The 22,309-nt window shown below is 42.3% G+C and overlaps 1 protein-coding gene and 1 long non-coding RNA gene across 2 annotated transcripts; one reads left to right on the top strand and one right to left on the bottom strand.

Moving 5' to 3' along the window:
• Positions 1-3,340: 3,340 nt before the first annotated feature.
• nr2f1a (nuclear receptor subfamily 2, group F, member 1a) lies at positions 3,341-14,113 on the bottom strand. The gene is made up of 3 exons (XM_085787101.1): positions 10,600-14,113; positions 8,640-9,167; positions 3,341-4,569 (listed from the first exon to the last, which is right to left on the bottom strand). The coding sequence occupies exons 1-3, from the start codon at positions 11,030-11,032 to the stop codon at positions 4,295-4,297; spliced, it is 1,236 nt and encodes a 411-aa protein (XP_085643227.1). The 5' UTR covers positions 11,033-14,113; the 3' UTR covers positions 3,341-4,294.
• On the top strand, positions 13,684-21,899 carry LOC146981654 (uncharacterized). Its single transcript, XR_015036598.1, has 5 exons — positions 13,684-13,804; positions 13,876-14,091; positions 20,088-20,171; positions 21,476-21,553; positions 21,658-21,899. It is a non-coding gene; the product is annotated as an uncharacterized LOC146981654 (long non-coding RNA).
• The last annotated feature ends 410 nt before the right edge of the window (positions 21,900-22,309 follow it).

Below are 22,309 nucleotides of genomic sequence, written 5' to 3'. Positions count from 1 at the left end.
ATATTTTATACCCCGCAGGGCTGGATTTGATCCATGGCTTAAAGGTTGCCTATGAGGTCCGCGGACAGATCTCAGAACAGCACACTGTAATCATAAGATATGCCTCTCTTCATTGACTGTGTACAGTCAATACTACAAGGAAGTCGGTCTGTTTGCTGAGATATAACGCAAACATCTCACGGGAATCCATTTAATTTTGGACATTTGTCCTCTCTGTGCCGTTCCCAGCCATTTTGCAAGCTCGTGCGGATGAGGTGTGTGGCAGACACGGCGAAGCACTTGTTGTCTTGTGCTGTCATCATTTTTACGCACAAGACAATATGAGAAATAAGCCGTGTCATACTTCAGAGGGCCCCCCATTCATACACCGTGCCGCTATTTGGAAATTGTTATTGTCTCAAACAACAGTATTTGTCAAATGTGACCGGGAAAACCAGGCTACTATAAGTGAAATGAAGTGACGTGTAACGCCAATAGGACATTTCCACTGCTGCATAAAAACCATTGGCTTGCATTGAGGGTTTGGGAGAAACAGGTTCGCTGACAACTTAGGATAATAAATGTTTCGCTTTCAGACAGATATCTCAAACGTGAAATCGCACCCAGCTGCTTGTGTAAAGCAAACAAATAGCCCCCCGTGTTAGGAGTCCTCCACTTGTGGTTTGATGAATGAAACCAGACAAAGGTAAATGGTTATTTAACTCATTTCGCAGTAACACTTTGGTAACCGGAGTTTCCGAAATTACAGAGGCACAAATGGGGCCTATAGTGTGCCACATATCCATCTCCTTTACCCACCACAGCTACAGTCCAATCTGACGGTGCATTTACTTCCCTCTCACTGCACTTTGTACTTTTACCTTCCTCTTTATTTAATTCAGTGCAAGTATTAATAACGTTGTCATTCCCTTTAAAGAGAATACATTTGATGATAAATGTCCTGTTTAGAAATAATAAAAATAGAGATGATATTTTTAAAGCTCATTATTTCAATATTTGAAGTGTTGCATAATGTACTAATTTGAGCCTCTGTCAAAGTGGAGAGTCAGAAATGCTCCACAGCCTAAATGAAAATAACACTTTTCCTAGAGTCCTCATGTGTTTTGCTTGTATTGCCTGTACAGAAACGTTAATTAGGAACACATGCCACCATTTCATCTGTTTTTGAACTATTGCTTTATATAGCCTGTAGTGTAACAATTGTATAACAGAATGCTCTCAGCAAGAGGATAAAAGATAGTTACTCTAGAGGGATTTAGAATACATTATGTGGAGACAACCAGCTGAAAGCTTCGTTTAATAAGCCAGCAAACAATTTAGTCCAGATCTACACACAACAAAACAAAAAACGACCTGGGCTGTTGTCATGGCCATTGAGATGCCACGTTCATTGTCTTGGGAAAACAAACATTTATTCTCATATGCAGTCCTCTTCCCCGTCCAGGAAAGGAAAGATCCTCTGAATTATTATTTTTTTTAATATATTTTTTAAAAAACGTTAAATAATTCCTATATGTTTCAGTAATCGTCTGTGCGTTTTAGAGCTTGTTGGTTACATGTGTCTTTTGTTCATTTTGGTTGGTTAAATTCAGCATTTTCTGCCTCTGGTGTAAAAAAAGACAGGAAAAGCCCCATCAGCTCATTTATTCTGCAACTTTCACCTGACCTACAGCTGCGGCGGGAGAATTATTTCCACAATAAGAAAACAACGATCCAGGCTGAAGAAATATCACGTTTGTGTTTGTGCAGTAGCTTAAGCAACAGCAAGGCGTCTTGACAACTGACCTAACGCGCTGCAGACAGGTCGACTGGGAGTTAACAGGTACAATCTGCCTGAACAGACATTAATCACGAGAATAAAAAATGTGGTATATGAGAGAGCATCTGAGGACAAGCTAAAGCACAACCTATAGCATCATTCCAACTAATGAATACCTCAATACTGTAGCATTTGAACGAGACAGGCAATACAAACAAATACCCCAGTGACAGAAATACCCCTCCCCCAATCCTATAAGGCAGATGACAAATATGGCCATATCAAACCCAGGCAGTGCAACGTGCTACATGCAGTTCTACTCTTGTCCTCCTGTCCCTCATCACTCCCAGTCAGCAGATGAAGATGTGGGCAATGTGGCACACAAGCAACACGTCTGATGATGAAGAAGGGAGGACTAAGAGGCAAATTTAATAATTGTCACACCGAAACCCCATTTTCTTCTTCGTGACGCCTTCCAGTTTATCACATTTTATCAGTCTAGGTGTGAGTGTAACGCAGTAATGACAGTGAGGGTAGATCCATGTCCATAACTGGGCTTCCTGTTTCATTTGGAGACAGAAAAGGGGAGGCACACACACAGAGAGAGAGAGAGAGAGAGAGAGAGAGAGAGAGACCAGCGCAAGGACAGAAACTCTATGTAACCCATCTAACACATTGAGGACTTATCGATGTACTCATTACACTATGAATGTATCAGGCAAACCAAGGCCACGTCTCGTTCTGTCTCCCTCTCTCTTCCTCTCACACACACATACACACACACACTTACATACACTTGCCTTCCATCTAGCACGTTTCCCCTCTCAATTGTCTCTGCACTGCCTCCATAGTCTCTCTACCTCTCTCTCTCTCTCTCTCTCTCTCCCTCCCTCTCCTTCCTCCTCTCTATTCCCACACAATGCATCACACTCGGTGTTCCTATCGACTGGCTTACATGCTGTAAAATACATTTTCCAGATTGATCACGCATATCACAGCAGCTTTTCAGCGGGGCCTAACCCTTTTGCAAAAACGACGCCCACATCAATACTGTGGCATGCACTATCAAGGCAGAGTTTTTAAGGGACGGGGGGTGGGGGGTGGAATATTGTTTGGTTTGTGGAGAATCACCTTGATTAAGCCACGGGAGGTAGGATAGAGGTGGCTCTGTGTGGTGCGCAGGCTTCCCTTGCTGTCTGGGAAAATATTAAACATTAATGCGCTCACAGGCTGGCAGAGAGCTCAGTGCTGTAGTTCCTCACGTTTAGCCTCCCCTCCTTTGTGCTCGCATTGCCAGTTATGTCAGTGGGTTTGTTAAAATGTAAGGTATGCAACCATTGTGTAATTACCACACTTAATCCCGTGTATCACCTCGTTGCCACTGATAGGTGTAATAGAGGTAAACAGTGTGTTCAGAATTATGTGTCTCACTGTAGGACAACTGTGTAAGATGCACTTGCGCTCTTCTTAGAGAAGCCAGGAGCACAGAGACAAGACATTTCCTCAGATGGTTCAAAATAAGCCCGAGCATCTTGACATTCGCTTCCAGGAAAATGCTTGACAATGAGACATCGTTGCCTATTTCTTTTTTTCTTTTTTTTTAATAGTACAGTCACCATCACACAACTTCATCAACCGACCCTTCTGCAAAAAGCTGCATCATGGAGTAAGCAAATTGAAGGCAACAACCAATAAAATTCAAGAAACAATGAAAATTTTCAAGACGAAACAAACAAAATGTATTTGAAATGATATATTAAAAGTGCTTTTGATTTTCATGTCTCTCCTCTTTGACTGATGATCGACTCCACGCGCATTCATGGCCCGGGGGAAAGGCGCCCCAGACGTCCTCCCAGTAAAAATGTCCTGGAGGCCAGTTTGCTGCTGTTGCAGGTCCATCGTATCAATTGGGAAAAAAGTTCAACCATCAGTGGTGATATTGTCATAGCGATTAGACTGTTTCTTATTTGTCTAAATTTCTTTATTTTTCTGTTTTTAAATTCTCACTTCAATTTTAATTCTTGGAGAACATAGCTTCGACAACATATATCGCACTCATTATAAGAAGCAAAAGGTTATATCAAAAATTATTAGTATAGAATCACAGAAACCCTGGTTTAGAACCAGAAAAAATACAAAACAGAGAGGTACATAGACACAGGACAATTCTTATAATTGCTTGGAAACATTATTTTCCCGCTAAGTCTTGATTCTTTTTTTCTTACTGCGCATATGATGTTTTTCATTTTATTTGTATTTTTTACAAAAAAAAAGGAAAATAAAGACTAGTATTTTACAAAATGAAGAGTATTGTTCTTGAAGATGAGGGTGGATTTACACAGGTGTAAAGTCCAGTTCCAATATTTTTCTGTACATAAATGTATTCCATCACAGTCCCAGAAGACAGAAAAAAAGTAATGTCTTCCAAGTTTCTCAGAAAAGGTCCTATATATAGTCTTCTTGGAGGAGGATGGGGTGAGGGGTGCTGAATTTTGGTCCTTTTTTCCCTCTCTTTTTTCCACTTTCATATAAGGATCATTGGATGGACATGTAAGGCCAGTTGAAGCTGCTCCCGGATAATAGCATATCCCTGATGAGGGTTTCAATAGGAGTTTTACCTACCAAGCGGACGAAGAACAGCTGCTCGATTACCGACGAGGAGACGGTGCGCAGAGAGGGCAGCCGCAGCAGGAGCTTCCCAAAGCGGCTGGGCTGGTTCGGGTACTGGCTCCTCACGTACTCCTCCAGGGCGCACTGGGATTTCTCCTGTAGGCTCTCGATGTGAGCAGCGTCCGACAGGCCGCAAGCGTCTGGGAAGCACACACACCAAAAACACTGTGGTTAGGCTCGTCACTTCTCCAAAACCACAAGGTGCAGCATGTTGTGGAAAAGTACCTGAAGCTGATATTATATTGTCGTTAAACTTCAACATGTGGAGGAACAAGTAAAAGAAGATATGTGGGCTGTAAATATATTATGGAAATTATGTTTTTTGAAATAAATCAGCCTCTCAGCTCAGCAAACTTCCAGAGAAGCACAGAGAGGAACTGATGTTAAATACAGATATTACTTTTCTTTCATAATTATTTTTAAATATACTGTATATACATGTCTGAAGAATCCGCTTCAAATGTCTGTACAAAATATGAACACAAAACCACATGGTCATTTTTTTTCTTCTTTTTTTTTTGCCTCACGTGGGCTAGCTCTGGCAAAGTGCACACTTTGCCATTCCCAATTTACGTCCTGCAAAAGCGCTCTAGTTATCATTCAACATCAGCCTTTACGTGTTATTGACAAAGTGGAATGAACAAACACACTGCCCAAACATGCTACATCACACTGAGCGAGTGGGACTGTCATACAGAATAAACAAGGGGCTTGCTCGCTGGAGTAGTGGATGCACAGCACAGAGGAGGATATCTCTGCTCTGCTCTGCTCTGCTCTGCTCTGCTCTGCTCTTACAACAATCAACAAGAATGTGGAGCTAAACGTGGTGAAAACAGCGTTGTGAGCGTGTATTAGGAGGAACTGATGGGCCAATGGAGCAAAGGCGAAAGGTAGGCTATAGGCCCAAAGGCCGCTGCTCTTGATGTCTGGACTCTGGGGATTCAAGTATAAGGAAACATAAACGGCACTGATGAATCTGAAATTACACTGGATGTAATGTGACCTAATTACTCTGCAGTAAGCTGTTAAGTCATTTCGCTGCTCTTCTCTCCATAGACCACTCTTGGCCTGTTTTTCGATGGAGCCTATAGGACAGGCCGCTGGAAGCAATCAAATTTATTAGAGGAGGTGAAGTCAATAGTCACGCAGAAGCGACATAAAATGTCAGAAAATGAGCCTGTGCAGCAGCAGCAGCAGCAGCAGCACCAGCGCCAGCACCAGCAGCAAAGCAGCCGAGGCGTGCATGTGTTTTGGTGCTCACTGGTGGCTCATGCAGCCGTGTGCAACCACGCTTCAGTATAGACAAAAGCATATATGGCTTGTTAGTGTCTTGCGATGTTTTAGTCTGTTATAAAGAGCACCATTTTTCACGCAGCCCGAGCATGCGTGCTCTAGTCCACTGCTTATTAACGCATAGAGACGCAAGAGCATAACCGCTGGTGTATATGGTCCCACATGGAGTCTGGGCTGTCCTTAAAAGATTCTGCATTGAGCTGTGTTTTTGTCGAAACTACACAAGGAAGACTTCTTTAGTTTTCAAACACCACTACATTAAAGACCGGGCAGAGGCTTTTAAGCCTATTCGTGATTTCTCACTGCTATAACTCACTATGGCCAGACACAATAACCTTATGAACCCGGGGGCAACGCTGCGATCTCGGGGTGATTTACTGTGACCTTAGTCCGGCCGGTCAGTGCCCCACGTATGCAAATCCCTGTGGATTAACGCTGAGTGTCCGTTTTAAAACCTACAGCAATCAATAGGGTTGAAATTAATTACATTTGGAAAATTCTTGTAAATTATAATACTTGGCATGAATATTGAAAGGCAGCGATATAGAAAGTTCAAAGCATTGCAGGGAATAGGCTGCAGTTGAATGTATGTGTCAAGAGAAAGCTGGTCAAAGACACCCCATAGTTCTCCATAAGGCCTGCCTGCAACCCTGCACCCCACTACCTCAATAGACTGGGACATGGGAGCAGATAGCTTCCAGATTCGCAAACGACTATTTCTGTGGTAGGTTAGCAAAGGCACACACTGCACTGTGCACATGTGGACGAGGAGTTCATGTAAGACAATGATCTTTAACTGTGGTGAAATAGTTTTCCCTGGCCATCATTATTTATGCATCAAATGCTGACATGTCTGGTGTTATTAAAGGAAAACAATCCTCGCTGGTCTTGGCAAAGTGCCATGTGACTTGTTATGGCCAACACCAGTTGTAGCCTATCAACCTAACTACATGATCTGTTAGAAAACATGGAGGATGTTAATGTGTGTACGAAGTTTCTCTGGGTAATTTGGGGTGAATTACTGAAACGCCGTGCAATTGGAAAATATGGCCCAATATGTCAGTGCACAGGATAACATTACAGGATGGGCAGACTAATAGTGAATAAAATGAATCCAACAGGATGTCACATCACTTGAATATGGTAACTATGACAAAATACGTATCCATGTTAAAACATATATTTTTCTCTCAGTTTGCGTTCAAATTTTGGTGTGCCAAATTAACCTAGCTGCCAAACCCCATGACTGAAAGTAGTTATTATATCTCCTGAAACTAAATATATAAATAAATATATATATATTTGTATAAAAAAATAAAGAAAGTCCTCTAACTGTAGGAAATCCTATGTGGTAAGGTCGTATCCGTCAAAACAGGAAAATTGAATATTGAGGGTGGTTTAGTAGAAGGAAACCATGTCCGAGTTCCTATTTACAAGTTTGGTCAGCACTCTAACTTAGTTTAGATAATTTACACCCTGATTACACAAATCTTATAATCATTAGGACACACTGTGTCAAATTTTAATATGGAATGGGGATTTTTTTCACAAAAAAAGATAATAATATAATATAATACAATATAATATAATATAATATAAAATAATATAATATACAACAGTTACGGTGGTGTGTTTATATGTAGTTGTAGATTCCAGTGACGATAAGTAAATAATAAACAATAATTATTAAAATATCCTTGAAGACAAGTGTAACCACTCTTAATATAAAAAGGAGATAAGACGCTTTCTAGGGATATTGAAAGTGATAATTATTTCGATATAAATCCAAATCTGAAAATCCCAGTAAATCTGAATATTTTATCATAAACGTGCCCAATTATAGATTGTGTACAACCATGTTACCGAATTTTATAACGGGACAAATAGGAGACAATGAGGTCAAAACTTTGAGATAAGTTCAGAAGTAGTTTGGGGCCTGTAAGTGAGTGAATTTAAACTTTCCTTCTCCTTCCCATCATCAAGAGACTCCCTTGACATAATAGGCCTAATGGCACCAAGTGTACACAAGCAGCTCCAAAATAGCATCTAAATTACGCACCGACAGTAAATGAGGACCTTTAGGACCTTGCCCCAGTCAGCCATCAATTAAGCTATCAACAATGTAGGTTACTTTTGAAAATTACTGCTGATGACTTTCCAAAGCGTGTGCGACAAGAGAACCTATCCTCAATAAGTAAGAAAATTAATAGGTCAGCTAAAATTAATCTACAAACAATCTATACAGCAGTGTTGCTTTGTGTGTTACAGAAGCGATGCACTGACATATGAGTCAACTTCCATCAGCTTTTTTTTGATCTCACTCTGCTAAGGATTATTTCCTGCCCCCCAAGACATGTGTTTGTGCACGCAAAACAAGGATGAAAGCACGCACCAACACTCATAAATGCATCAGCTGTCATATATCACCCAGTGATAGACTATTTCATCTTTACGCTCAATTATTTGACACCTGTTCCAAAATTTATGGCCGCGAAGCTACAATCTCGGTGTCGGCTCAGACGTGTTCAAAAAAAAAAAAAAGTTTAACTCAACAATTATAAAATAGTCACATATAGAGACTGTCAGTTGTCTCCTGTTTAAAAAGCACTGGACTGGGTGTTACACTTAAAAACTTGATGCGCTCACTCAATCTGGATTTGTTTACACGTCTTATGCTGCGGCTACAACTGACATGGGAATGCATGTAAGAGGATATGTAGCAAGCTGTTGACAAAATAGCTATTCCATCGGCAACACAAACATCTCGTAAACTCAGATTTGTGACCAGCCTTCGCTTGACAACCATATCCTTGATGCCACAGCACTTCGCCCTACGAGCCTCGCTCCCAGTAACATAACTGTAACTAGGCCTCATTTGATTATAGACATGTTCCTATGTGACATGTTGGACACCCACCTGATGTAAAAAGCACGATGGCCTTCAGGCAGCTGTACTCTGCCGAGTCTACGTGCAGGGTCTTAAGCTTCTCCACTTGCTCCTGGAAGATCCGGATGTGATCCATGAAAGCCACGACGCGGTCCGCGGACATCGGGGAGGCGTGGAGGCCCGCCGCGGCGAGCAGAGGGGCCACATGCAGAGGCATGGAGCACTGGGCCGCGTTAAGCACAAACAACTCGCTCCACGTCAGCCTGAGAAGGGACACCTGGTCGGTGATCTGCAGGTCGGGAAAGAAAGGGATGTTTCTCGCCCACTCCACGGCGCTGAAGAGCAAACGAGCCGCCAGCTCGCAGATGTTCTCGATGCCCATGATATTGTTGGGCTGCATGCACTGGCTCCCGTACCGGGACGTCGGGTAAGGCTCAGCCCGGAGCAATAACGAGATGTATCCGGACAGATAGCAATGGCCATTCAGAGGATCCCCGTTCGTCAGCGCGTACTGGCCTGGGTTCGGCTGGGTTGGAGGCATTCGTCCTCGCTGAACCGCTGACAAAAAGAAAGAGAAAAAGAGGAAATGTGCATCCAGGACTGATAAACATTGTTCATGAGTAGTAGTGCAACAGTCAAGCAGGCTACAGCTAGTGTGCCCCTTCTCTGTAAAACGGCATGCTCTGAAATTCTAATTCTGCACGCTTTTCAAAACCCACTGACTGTTGTATGCTCTTTGTAAAACTATAATATTCCAGATTATTCTATCGACAACATAAACAAATCATCAATACAGATGTGTTTGTGTCCCTCAAGCTTCACACTGATTGCATTTGTATTTAAGGATTCAGGCTACATGGGCTGCAGGGCAAAATGGAAATAGAGTCACTTTTACACCGAAAACACACACATTTTCTGCTCTCCAAAAGTAAATTTACCTAATTTACTATCATGAAATTTTCAAGGCGTAGTTACACAGTACGTGTAACAGTTAACTTATATTACTTCGGTATTTTATTTATGTGGCTTTTTGTTTATTTTAATAATTATCAATTGTGGCCAAACATATTACAAATATGACTGATAATTACGGTTAAACGCAGTCCCGTTTTTTATATTTTAGCCACACCAAAAGGTCAGTTGAGAATACAAGCAATTCAGCTATTGTTTGATATTAAAAATAAAATATGAATGTAACTCAGTGGACGTTAGACGTGGGCTGGTAGTGTGCACTACAAATAGTAGATTTAAAATGAGGGATGTTTGCATAAATTTGGACAAAACACTTGACATAAGGACGAAAGTTCTACGGCCTGTAATGCAGCAAGCAAAACAATTAGCCATGAACAACTTCAGCGGCATTATTCAGTGAGTCTGAGCTGTCTAGTCAGCACAAGAGGCTGGAGAGAGACGTGGGTTTGTAGTGTGTTCATTTTACATTCACACACAGCTTACAAACCCCACTGTACAATTATAAATTAGTTAGCTGCACATAGTTATGGAAGAGACTATTAGCTCTGCACGCTGTACACATTGCACACACACACACACATACAACACACACACTCACACTCGGGCAGACGTACACACACACACATACACACACACACGCACACACATACATACAAACATAACCCCTCTTCTGCTCTAAAACCTATGCGTAAAACGGGCCTATTGGGCTTAATGCCTTTGCTTGGTAATAGTACAGTTTAGACTGCATGAAAAACAAAATAAAAGGGTCAGCGAGACGAGCCGCTTTGTTCAGACGACCTGCGTTCACCAGCAGAGCTGCTGTGGCTGCACTGGCCTTTTACCCTTCTCTCACATAGGCAGACAGACTAATCGTTCATGCAAACATCCCTCAAAAACATGGATGGAGACTGCAGTATGCCCAGCCATATAGCCTGTGACCTTAATGCAACATGGCAGCCCTATTCGTCTCTTACTAGTATGCGTATACATGAGTTGACTTTAAAATATATATATTCACCTTCCCGCCGCATTCCCACTTTTAAACATTTCTTCAGCCGGCAGTATTGGCACTGATTTCGGTGGTGCTGGTCAATGGGACAGTTCCTATTGGCACGACATGAGTATGTTAAGTTCCTCCGTACACTCCTCTTGAAGAAACTTTTGCATCCCTCGCAGGTGAACTGGCCATAGTGTTTGCCGCTCGATTTGTCTCCGCAAACCACACATTCAATATGCTGCTGACTCTGTCCAGAATTTTGACTCCCCTTGTCCCCGGCAGTCCCCGGTGTGGACGGGGGTCCCGGCTGGCTGGGGGTCTGCGGAGTGTGCGGCGCCGCCGACGCCGCCTGCTGCTGCTCCCTCGCCGGCTGCGCTGCTGGGTTGGGGCCGCTCGGAGGTCCTCCGGCCACGTCTTCCTGCGGATCTCGCCAGACGCTAACTACCATTGCCATATCTCGGCCCCGGAAAGTGCTATAAAGCGAAATGATCGCCGGTGTTTATGAAGCGTAGAGGAGGGAAAAAATAGATCTCAAAAGACGGGGCAGTGCAAAGTCAAATCGGAGCACGCAATCTCATATGGGGTAAGAAGGGGAGTACAACGCGATCAATACATTCAAAATACAGGAGGGCGATTGAATAGGCACCCGATCAGGATATGCAAGTATCGGGAGGCCAGTTCCAAGGTAAATTGCAGTCAGCCATTCAGGAATCCCTAATCTTGTAGGAAAACCCGAGTCCAGACGTAACAAATTGCAGTTTGATATAAAATAGCCACAAAGGAAAGGCAGCAGGAGCGATTCACATGGACGCTGGAACGAGTAAAAAAACCTTTTGCTGGAAAGACACGCGATCCAAAGTGCTGCGGAGATAAATTCCTTTCTCTTTTCTTCCCCTTGCTCCTTTACACTCCCGTCTTCGCCGTATAGGAGGGGAGGAAAAACTGAAGAGCTGGATTTTTACATCTATATTCTTAAATAAACCTCATCATCTCGCCCAGCAGCGAAAGAAAACCGCGTCGCCGAATGAAGTGCCCATGTATAGTTTCACCTCTCTCCAGCAGGAGGAATGGAGATACGAAGAGAAAAGATAAAAAAAGAAGAGGAAAAACACCAACAACTAATAGAATATGCAAGAAGAAGGAGAGACCCAAAAATGAATGCGCTTAAACGGGAGGACCAGCAGAGCAATGTTTCCGAAACGGGGGATCTGCGCGAATGTCTGTATATAGTGAACTTTGACACTACTATTGAAACTGACACGTTTCTATGGAGATCGCTGCGCCTTATATGGTGCTCATGTCAAGGAGCCAAGAGAGGGGCTGCTGGAGACTGATAATCAAAGGCGACTGACTGGCCAGAGCCCTGCATAGAGGAGGAGGAGAGGAGGAGAGGGGGGGGGGATAGGGAGAGAGAGAAAATGGGAGGCTAAGGTTATAGCCAAGCCCTCTCTTTCTCTCCATTGGTTAGAGTCCCCCTCTGTTCATTCACTGCAAAAAATGTCCATCCCGAAAAGCCCGTCGGTCTCGTGTTCAAATCTCAAAATGTTATTTCTTCATGAAAACAGTGGAAAAAATGCAAGTGGAGTTTACTGATTTCCACTTGTTTCCAGTCACAGTCCGAATACAGAAACCGGGGGGATATTTTTACTGGTGGTCAATATGTTGACATAAGGCAGAGTAGCCTATACACAGAGATTGCGTTAAAGATAAACAGTGAATGTAATAAAATGCACAGAGATGCGTCGTTTGACGCTGGAAACAAGTGGACACATCTCCCCCGATGTAAGATTCAGTGCCGTTTCGCTGAATCCAAGATTTCCAGACTCAATAGCCCAGTGAACCGACTGATTGCCGAGAATGGATATTTTTTGCAGTGTTGCCATCTACGACTGGAGGGGCTGGGGGGCTCCGACAGGCACAATTTACATTGAGCTCGCCCCGCGCTGCTATTTACTTTGAAACCTGATTAGTATGGGCCGTCTATTGTCACCAAAAAGAGGAAGAAACCCTGGATAGAATAGCTGAAAAAGCGGGGTAAAGGCAAGGGGGGGACAAAGGTTTTACGCACGACAAATAAACCAAAAACTGTGCGCAGCGGCGAAAGGGGGACTCTTGGCTCACATATTCCCCAAAGTTTCTAAATGGTTTGTGTCGGACTCGAATCTTTATTATAGAATTAACGGGTGTCATTATTGGCTTGAAGCGGATTCATATTTTCACACGTTGTTTTGTCTTTGGCATGCGCATTGCGGTAAATCCATGACTGTAATCGGCACAGTCTCGCTGATTAAAACTTACAATTTAGTTTAAAGGAGCTTATAAAGGGGGAAAATGTCAATGAGAAGACTGATGCATTAAAGACAGCGTGTTATACAAACGGGATGTCGTGCCAGCGGCCGAAAATCTCTAAAAATAGACGGGGCAATAAGCAATATTCAATAATTACCGAGGTCCTGTAGTCTCCACAATCACTGAGCTGGTGTCATATTATGTCTTAATAATGACAGTAATTCAAAATCATGTGAAGTTGCTGGGAATTTGCATGGGGATTCCGGCTTTTTTGTATCAGGGTTTCTGCAGGCTTACTCCCTCCACAACTCAAAAATGTCTGGATCGCGCTGCCATCTAGCGTACATTGCACAATTACAACCCCATATTAATGCATGCACAAGTCATCAAACATGGATTTTTTAAACTTAGAAGTTCATTTAGAAAATAAAATGAGACTGAATTTTGCGAAATGTTTTCTCCCGTTTCTTCTGACTGCCTGGAAAGAGCACTATTTTGATGTAAAGTGTGTATGAGAAAGAGAAGAAGTTTAAAAGAACAACAATAAATGCTGGTTCTATCACAACGAAAACAGAAAGAGTCTCAAAAGTAGACTAACATTTTGAATACACTTTGATTTGGATGAAACATAATGTCAAAACGATGTGCGCAATTCCTCCTCAAAAACCATGTAATACACCATATTGGAGAAGTATAACCTCTCAAAATACATCAAATTATTGTTTAATAAAAACAAACAAAGTCGTCTTGCACAGATCTTTAAGCACACGGAGATATTAGCAGATATAATGGAGTGTAAATATGCAAGTGCCCCCTTTGGAAACGCATAGGAGGGATGGGTTGTTTTTTAAGTATTCAACATGAGAGCTCTCTCTCCCGTCCATGTCTCGGACACTCCACTGAAACTCCCCGGCCATGTCTCCAGCTCTTTGAAAAGGTGAAACCAATAAGATTAAATCGGACAAAGAATTTTTTCTGTAAGTGTATCATTAAGATTTAACTCCACAGATTGGAAAGGGGCTCCGCAGGAGAAGAGGAGAGAGGAGAGAGTGAGAGGGACAGCGAATGGGAGCAGGGTAGAAGCTCTAATAGAAAGCTGAGAAACGGCGAGAGAAAAAGGAGAAAGTGGACAGCAGGACATTAAAAGAAGAAGCACCAGCGACGGCGGTTACCAGTAGAGGAGCAGCTTTCTACCTGGATAAAACCAGCCGCAGATAAAGGCAAGTACACTATTTATTTCTCACTTCTCCTACGCTACACACGCATGGCTCTGAGCGCAAGGCTACAATCTCAGTGTTACGCCACATGACCGTTAACTTCAAACCATGTAGTCGACCCCGGCATGTGTCAGAGTCCCAACTTTTCTAGCGGACAGCCGCATCTTTTCTCCACTTTACCGCCGATTATCGAGCCTCGTTCCCCCGTTTCCCAGCTGTCCCCACCGATTTGTACATCAGATAGTAGTAATGTTATTACAGGCTGCTTGTTGTGCCGCTGGACATGGGAGCTATTTTGCACGTCCCGTGCACCTCACCTGGAAGGCTATTTGTTGTTTGAACACATAGTGAAAAGATCGATAGCAGGCTGTTTGTCTCGGCGATAGTGTCACCGGATTAAGAGGCTGATCAAGGAGACCAGCCGCTGCCCATCTTTTACACTCTTTTCCAAGTGCATATTTAACGTCTATACTGTCAAATGCAAAATAAACAATAGATCAAGGCAAAAATACAATTAAAAAAAATCTCACGCACAAGAAAAAAGACATTATATGTGAGAAAGAGCTGCAGGGAGTAAATGTAAGATGATATGTAATGTGACTGATCAAAGCAGAATTATTGATAGAAAGGGGCTGTAATAAAAACTGACTATCTAAAATAAATGATGCAGCAATGTAGGACAGGCTAACTTAGGCTATTCCAGGACAAACTGCCACGTTAAACAGCTTTGTAAAATAGCATTACATAATAACATTGACCTTAATCCTAGATGCATTAAACTCATGCTAATTAATACTTTTTACATGAGCCAAGTCAAATTTATTTTTTATTTCCTATTATTTGAGATTCCTCCTTGTTCTTATTTGGGCAGCAAAATGTGCATGTCTCTATAATGCATAAACTTACTGAAGAATTACATCATCACATTATTATTAAACAGGTACTGGATGCCTTTTACGCAATACACAGCAGGCTTTTGCATATAGTGTAATCAAATGTTGGAATAAAGTGAGCTTTCAATATTAAGGTCCAATCTGCCCTTTTCTATTTGTATCACAGTGTAATAATCAAGGAATGGATTATCGATGGCTGTGTAAATTTCCCCTGTGTCAAAGTTTTGTCAAATACTTTATTGGTCAAATATTTACAGGGATTAAAAGCACATTTTGCCAAATCTGAGACGATCAGTGAGTGACTCCACTTTTGAACACGGGTACGTTGGGATCTCATGAGGCTGAAGAAATGCAGCTTTAACACAGCTGAAGCCAACAAGCAGCACTATCAGTTGGGAAAACACTGAGGTCAGAAGTGCAAGCCCCCTCCCCAATAAAACAACAGATGACCACAAGTGCGCGTTTTGGGGGCATTTAAAATGATGCAAACAGAAGCAGAGATTTATAAATAGTCGAGCTTCTGCTTGTTATTGATTGTGTGTAATCACATCAGGGTTACAACCACAGCATATAGTCAATAAGACATTGCATGGGCTTAGATTCGCTTTTCAAAGGGGGCCTGTGCTCAAACCGTCTCCTGTGTAGACGCCAGTGTTGTGTTTGTGGACGGTGGGACAGAGGGCAACTCGCAGCTGAGGCTACTTTCAACATCTGTCCGCAAAATTATTAATATAATAATTCAACGGCCGAAAGCACCTTTACGCTTGGAACCCTGAGCATCGTTACACGTCTCCCTGCTGGGTCCTGCTTGGAATAATAGACACTGAGTAATAGTCATTTGTGGCAACAAGATGCAGCTCACAAAGCTCAAATATAACTTCACACGTGTTGGACCGTGCTCGTGTGTAGAATTGAGAAGTTTGTGACTGAAGTTATTTTAATTAATAATGGAGAAACTCATGATTTAGTAAGTAAACACTTCTGCGCTGCTGACAAAGCCATTACACGCGTTTGCCTGTTAAGCTATTTACTGTACAGGGTAATTTGTACTTTCTATTATGTGTTTTTATTAATTGCCCGAGCATATAAGCTCATTAACATAAGGCCAGTGTGTTTCACATTTGGTACAACCGAGATGTAGATGCAGCTACAGTGTCTTGCAGCATGTGTGTCACACTAATAATAAATGAAGACAATGCATACGTTGTTTTACCTTGTTCTTATTTCAACAGTATGTTCTGAATGTAATCTTTTTTTTTTTTTTTACATAATGAGCTTCCGGATCATGTCCCTGCTCCATGTTACCCGGACCCTGCAGTGCCATATTGATTTATTAGTTGGGCAACAAAGGCAATGTTTGTTGTTTGTTTGTTTTATTCAAAAAAAATTAAATTAAATTAAAATCAAACCATTCAAAAATGCAATGACATCAAAGCCTTCGACCTGATAAAGGCAAATGTGATTCTGACATGGTTTTAAAAGTGGGAGTCTAGTGAAGTTATTGCAACTTTTCTCAAACCTCTCCAGTCAGCACTTAAATGGCACTTTGAGTAGAAAAAAAGTCAGATTTTCACGGTGCACACAGCTAACGTCAACTAACTGCAGCTCCTAATTTATAGAACAAAAACATAGAACTTATTGTGAAGTTTGAATTGGATGTTTTGTTGCTTTGCGTGGCTGTATGATAAAAGGGGAGGGGTTGAGTGTGTGTGTGTGTGTGTGTGTGTGTGTGTGTGTGTGTGTGCGCGCGCGCGCGCGCGTGTGTGTGAGTGAGAGAGAGAGAGAGAGAGAGAGAGAGAGAGAGAGAGAGAGTGAGTGAGTGGGGGTGCGTCCTTTTTTTTTTTTTGTCCAAATCTGATCCCCAAATTATTCTGGGGGCTCAGATTGGTGTGAAAGGGACGAGAAGGTCACTTGAAATCGCCTTTTATCCGCTAGCTTTTTTTTTTCCATGGATCAGCAACTTTCAATAGACATAATCTAATCGCTCTTAATGGAAAGGCCATTCATGAGAAATAGTGGAAATATCGTTGAGCCTATAGTCTGCAGCATTTAAGAGCGAGGCATTTAGCAGACAACAAAAGTTCACAAAATAGCATGGCTATTAATAATTACTGAAAACTGCAAAGTGTCTCTCCACAAGCAGCCAAAGTTTACATATCAAATTAAAGCCGACGGATACAAACAGCAGTTATGTGTAATAGGACAAACCGGATCATTTCTATGTTATTTCATCATAATTTTGAGTCAGATATTTTTAACTTATCATTTCACTCTTAAAAGAGATTTAAAGTGTAAAACTGCACTACCCTGTGAATCATCTTCGTACATTATTGTTTATTTCCTCATTATTTTTAATATGGCCTTGCCTCTCCAGAGATTTGAGACCCTTCACTTTTAGACGTGATGAATGAAAGTCTCTTTCCAGGGTTTTTGCATCCCAGACTATAATTGAGGACAATAACAGCAATGACTTTCCCAATTAGGCTTGAGGTTGGAGTTAAGTTAGAAGGACTGTCAGTTTATGCTATGGGCAATGGCTTTATTGCTCACTAACCATCATATCTTTAGAGCCTATGTGCTAATTACTCTGGATGGTCCCAGAGACGGAGATTATAAATCCATTAGCACTCAAACCCTCGTGGTTCCACAGTGCAAACACTGTAATTTTGTAGTACACCAAAAAACCAAAGTTTAAGTACCAGAGGCTAGATGAAGGGAAACAGATTTTCAACAGCGTGTGCACTTCTTAGTGATCCACAGTGAACGCAAGCCCAGCGCATATCAATCAGCAGCTAAAGTGAAACACAGTAAACTGAGCAGAACAGAAAGCGAAATGACAGGGGGAATGTTTTATCAGACAGGTTTGACTGCTCGTGCCTTCAGGTGGGGTTAAAAACAACCTGTTTATATTCATGTACTATTGTAATCATAAATGATCAACACAATAGGTAATGATTTTAATATCGAGGGCTTCTATTTTCATGCAACTTTGGAAAATCAGTTCTTCGTGTTCCCAGAGTGCCTGTGAAATATCCAGGGAGAGATGCCGCCTTAAGGAATAAAGTGAATTAAAATAAGACTTAATACCTGTTTGACTGCGTTTAAAGAAGGGAACACACACACACACACACACACACACACACACACACACACACACACACACACACACACACACACACACACACACACACACACACACACACACACACACACACAAAAGACGGGATCCAAACGGGGGGTGCGTGAAGGCATCTCACCCTTAAAGTAATTTATTTCAGGGAAACCGGAGGGCAAAGGTGGAATTCTTGAGAAATTCAACAAGGATAAGGGAGCTTTAGGAATTCTGCACGCAGATTACCTTTCATCCCATCCTCACATTATCCGACAACACACAGTAGAAATATAGCTCCACGACAAAAGAGCGAGATTACCCTCCGACACAGAGGAGTGCAAAACAATTTTTTAAAGAAGTATTGCGATTATTGCGGGCTGGGGTGAGGCGCGGGGGGGTCGACACAGTGGAGGAGTGATTCCCCGTGTGCAGTCGGGAGGGAGTGGTGGGGTGGGGGGGTATGACATGGTGAAGCTCACTGATCATGAAGTGTCCCGTCACTGTGGAGGTGGTGAAATGTTGTGGTGGTGGACTCATCTTAACAAGAGTTTACCCACTTTTTTTTTTTTTTTACACTGACATGAATATTGAATATGTGAAATCACATCAGACAAAATATGAGATTAACCACAAATAATTTGCATGTAAACAAAGTCTATCTCCCTCTCTCTCTTAGCAGATAGTTGTTGCACTGTTTGCTGATGCTGGGTCACAGTTTGCCCCCACCCCACCCTCTCTCTCCTCTCCTATTCGTGGTTCAACTCATTTGGTTGTTTTAACTTGTGGTTTGTACCTAAATGAGTGGCATCACATCAGCACAGCGTTATATTTTTTCCTCACATTTTTTTTTTTTTTTTACCAAAAATCAACACACAGCAGGGGTTTAATTAGAAATGTAGTGTAGCTGAACCGTCAACATGCTGGAGCTGAGAGTGACTGAGCACACTGCTGCACTGTAGTTTACATCAGAAAAAAATTCTCCACAAACTCTCAGAAGGCGGTTTGACTGAAAACATATACAGTATATTTACTTATTTACATTTACCAACCTTGAGAAGTGTTTTGTGTCAGAAATGAAAAGGAACATGAAGCTGCAATTTCAGTTTCACTTTAATTTCAACACTGCTAGACAACTGGGAAATATTATTAATCATTATACTGCAACATAGCACAGATAATACAGTCATTCTGTGAAAGAAATGTATTTTTCGAAACACATTTCTGACTAAAATACTATAAAAGCTATCATTTAAACCAAGAGACCCTATCTCCGCTCCTCTTCCCTTTCTCTCTCACACCCACACACATGAACAAAATCCTCTTGAGGTTTTGTGTATTTTCATTTGAAAGGTGTGTGTCTGGTGTTTGCGTGTGAGGGCACATGTGTGTAAAGAGACAGCGAAAGAGAAGGTGTGGTGGTGGCCTGTGTTTAGTGTCCAGACCTGGCAGATTGTGACCTTATCAATGTGAAACTCTTAAGATAAATTATTCATAGCACCTGTTTGATGTCTCCGGCCAAAGAATGACAAAGGTGTAAGATTTAAGATGCATCTCAAAGCCATGAATATCAGCTGCTGTGCTACCTGTCAGAATTTTTTTTTTAAGCCGAGAAAGAAGGAGGTAGGGAGGCTGAATTTGAAGCGACAAAAATGAACAATTTGTCTCCTAACAGGGGTGTGCAAAAGAGAGGGACCAGAGTACAGCTACAGATCGTAAGCGTACGATAATCTTCTCTTAAATAAAACACAGCTTAATTAGTCATTTCCAGTGTGTGAGGTGTGGCTGCCCTCAGCTATTGTCTAAATGTCACATGATTCACAGGTGTCCAGTGATAATGTCTTGTCACTGAAGCAGGGCTTCCTGCATTGTCACAGACTCACTTTCATTTGAAATTGTGAAACTTTAATTTGAAAAGAGTGTTGGCGTGAGTGAGTCAGTGGAGCTGACCTTGCCCTTTGTGACCAGGTTTGTGCTGTGTGTGTCTCCTCCACAGGGCAGGGAGCGACGCGGCGGCCAGGAAACACACAGGGGGACGTGTCGGTGTGGTGCGAGGACTGACACCGGGATGAGATGTAATTTATGGCGAGAGCTGTTTGATTATAGGGCAGTGACAGTGATACAACTGTATGAGTGTTGGGATCACTTGGCATGACAGCTCTGCAGTGACAACCTAGATGTACTTAATCATACATGTGGTAAATACAACATTAGAGGTAAATTAAAAGCCACCGACTGAATACAATTTAAGAGGCTCAGTTCAGTTTTTATTTTTCATTAGCTACATTACTTGACTGTGTGTTTATCAAATACAAAACCAGGTTTCTTACTCAGAAATGAATCCTGGAATTTAAATAAAAGATTAATAATGTTTTTTATTTTATTTTATTTTATTTTATTCTGGAAAAAAGACTTTTGAGAATCTGACAGCCGATCTTTTGATAGAGAAAGGTCACCATAACAGTAACTCAGTAACGGCATTAATAAAACAAAAACGACAAGGATGAATATTCATGATGATATATACAGATGTACTGAGCATGAGATTCAATCATGTGAGAAAGAGTGCTGTGGGGTGCAAAGGGGAGACACTCACAGGCACTCTCACACATGTATGTGTGTTTACTTCTCTCTCTCTCTCTCTGTGAGTGTGAGTGTATGTGTATGAGATAGCCATGTCAGTTTCCCTTAGATGTTCCCTTCGACCTTTGACCCAGGAGTTGGGGTCAAGCCCTGACAAATGAGATGGTCGAGTTCTGGCCAGAACAGCAAACATTCCACAACAATCTTCTGTCCTCCTCCCCTCTGCTCATATCCGTCTTTCCTCACCCTTTCACTCCTCTCACTATGACTCTTCCACCACTTCCACCAGAGAGTCAGAGAAAGTTCTTCTCGCACACAAACATGTTTTATTGTATTTGCTGTGGGAATTTGAACGCACACACCCTTCAAATTAAGAATTACGGCACTGGGTTAAATTCAATACCCCCGACATCTGCCTTGTTTACAGAGGGAGGGAAAACAAAAGAGTATGATCTTGGAGGAGAAACTGTGTTAAAGATTTGGATATTACATCCCTGTACTTTTGAAAGCACACTGTGTGTGTTTGGAAAGCTTGTCAGCGGTGTCAAGGATGAGAAATGTTGCAGTGTGGTTCTTTACACACGCTGCTGGCTCTAGCATTTCCGGCAACATTTCTCACTCTGCCTCCCTCACACCATCCGCTCTGCTGCAATATCCCCACATTTTTCCATCCTTTCACTTCTTCCCCTGCCCTCCCTTCTTCCCTCCCTCCCTCCCCGCTCGCCTCCTCTCTGCTCTCTGACCGCTCTCGCTCCCTTTACCTCCACCCACTATTTTCTCTGATTTTCTGACATGCCATTCCACAGAATGCTACCACCTGTGTCTTTAGGGGGGTGGGGGGTTAAAGGGGGCTATTGGTATTCCTCTTCGGGAAGCTGTTTAAGGTAAGTGGCACCACCTATTACAATGACATGGCAAATAATGGCTCTGGTCGTTGTTGTTTCTGTATTAACTTTTTTTTTTCATGCAATGACCCCAGCTTCCTTAGCATCACCACCCTCCATCAGAGCTCAAACTACAAGTCACTGCCGTAAAAACACACACAGTCACTATCAATGAATGTCAGCAGAGCAGTCACAGTTGCCACAAAGGAGCCTGGAGACCAACAAAGCCGACTGATACAGTAACACTGAGGGGATCATGCTCTTGAACTTGCTTTCATAATGATGTAATATTACTAAAAGGCGATGCAACACAGCAAAGACCTTAATAAAAACACATCAATCCCGATATGTGTGTATGTGTTTTTTTTCCCCCTTCTTCACTCCCAGTTGAATTGTGATATCATTTGATGTTGGCTGTTATGTGATTCATCGGAGGGTACAGCTGCTTCACACGGATCTTGGCCTGGGCTGGACTGTTTCCTCACAGGGCATCTGATCACATGACTCAGTCACATGGATGGATCTGAGCTCTAATTGGCCGTGCACTGGCGCATCACTGTGGCGAATCTGGGTGCGTGTATACAGCTCTCCGCTTTGAATAGCAAAATGGTGGGCTGTGCTTTAGAGGCGAGAGGGCAATGAGCATCCTGTATGTCTGTGGGTGGGGACACCTGGACCTTAGTCTGTTGCTATGATGATCTACAATGCAAAAATAGTGTGTCGTCAGAAGGACACTGCAAGCAGGAGCGAAACAAT

This window comes from Trachurus japonicus, chromosome 9 (assembly GCF_045865225.1).
Source record: "Trachurus japonicus isolate A0001 chromosome 9, Traja_1.0".
Lineage (NCBI taxonomy): Eukaryota > Metazoa > Chordata > Actinopteri > Carangiformes > Carangidae > Trachurus > Trachurus japonicus.
This window is presented reverse-complemented; position numbering and strand designations above follow the sequence as displayed.